At 59.0% G+C, this 874-nt stretch overlaps 1 protein-coding gene across 1 annotated transcript in view; it reads left to right on the plus strand.

Moving 5' to 3' along the window:
• Positions 1 to 6: 6 nt before the first annotated feature.
• Positions 7 to 874, plus strand: part of PDK2 (pyruvate dehydrogenase kinase 2) — a 10,249-nt gene continuing 9,381 nt past the window's right edge. The window contains exon 1 of the mRNA XM_029963510.1: positions 7 to 73. Within this exon, the coding sequence (XP_029819370.1) occupies positions 52 to 73 (22 nt within the window). The 5' untranslated portion in view covers positions 7 to 51. The remainder of the gene's footprint in view (positions 74 to 874) is intronic.

An 874-nucleotide genomic window follows, 5' to 3' on the forward strand; every position in this document is an offset into this window, starting at 1 on the left:
GTCCCCACCTACATCGAGCACTTCAGCAAGTTCTCGCCGTCGCCGCTCTCCATGAAGCAGTTCCTGGACTTCGGTAAATAAACAACCCCCCCTCCGGGACTCCGACCCGATCCCGGCACTTCTCCCCCCCCCAACAGCCTACGGGATGGGGACACCCCTCCTGCCACCCCCGGGGGTGCCCGGTCTGGGGGGCCGTGCTGGGGGAGGGAGCTCCGTGCACGCCCCCCTGGAAATCCTATTCCAACCCCCCTGGAAATCCTATTCCAACCCCCCCCTGGAAATCCTTCCAACACTCCTAGAAATCCTATTCCAACCCTCCCTGGAAACCCTTCCCACTCCCTGGACATCCTTCCAACAGCCCCCAGGAAATACAACACTCCCCCCTCAGCTGGTAAATAACTATCTTGGGGGATCAGGGGGCTGTCCCCCCCAGGAAGGACCCCCTCTAATAGGTATCTGAGCCTGGGTAACTCTAACCCTACAAATACCCCCTTATTATTTTAGGGTGGTGGTATTTAAACAACCTCCCCAGGGTAAATCAGTGAGGCTGGAACATGGTTTCCTTATATGCACCTTTTTGGAGGGGTCTCCTCTGAACACCTCTCCCTATAACCACCCTCAGGGGATTATTCATCCCCCTCTCCCCCCAAGTAAGTCCTCCCTGCCCCCCACATTAAATAACCCCGTGTGTGGGACCCCCAGTGTCCCCCCCCCAGGGTGGGGGACACAGCCCCCTACCCCAAGCCAGACCCTCAGGCAGGTGGAGATGTCCCCCTATCCCTGTCCCCTGGTCCAACCCCGTTCTGTCCCCCCCCGGGGGTGTTCAGTGTCACTGCTGTATTTACCCACGTCCCCTCAGTGCCATGCTGGTTGC

This window comes from Manacus vitellinus, unplaced genomic scaffold (assembly GCF_001715985.3).
Source record: "Manacus vitellinus isolate BGI_N305 unplaced genomic scaffold, ASM171598v3 scaffold_102_pilon, whole genome shotgun sequence".
Classification (NCBI taxonomy): Eukaryota; Metazoa; Chordata; class Aves; order Passeriformes; family Pipridae; genus Manacus; species Manacus vitellinus.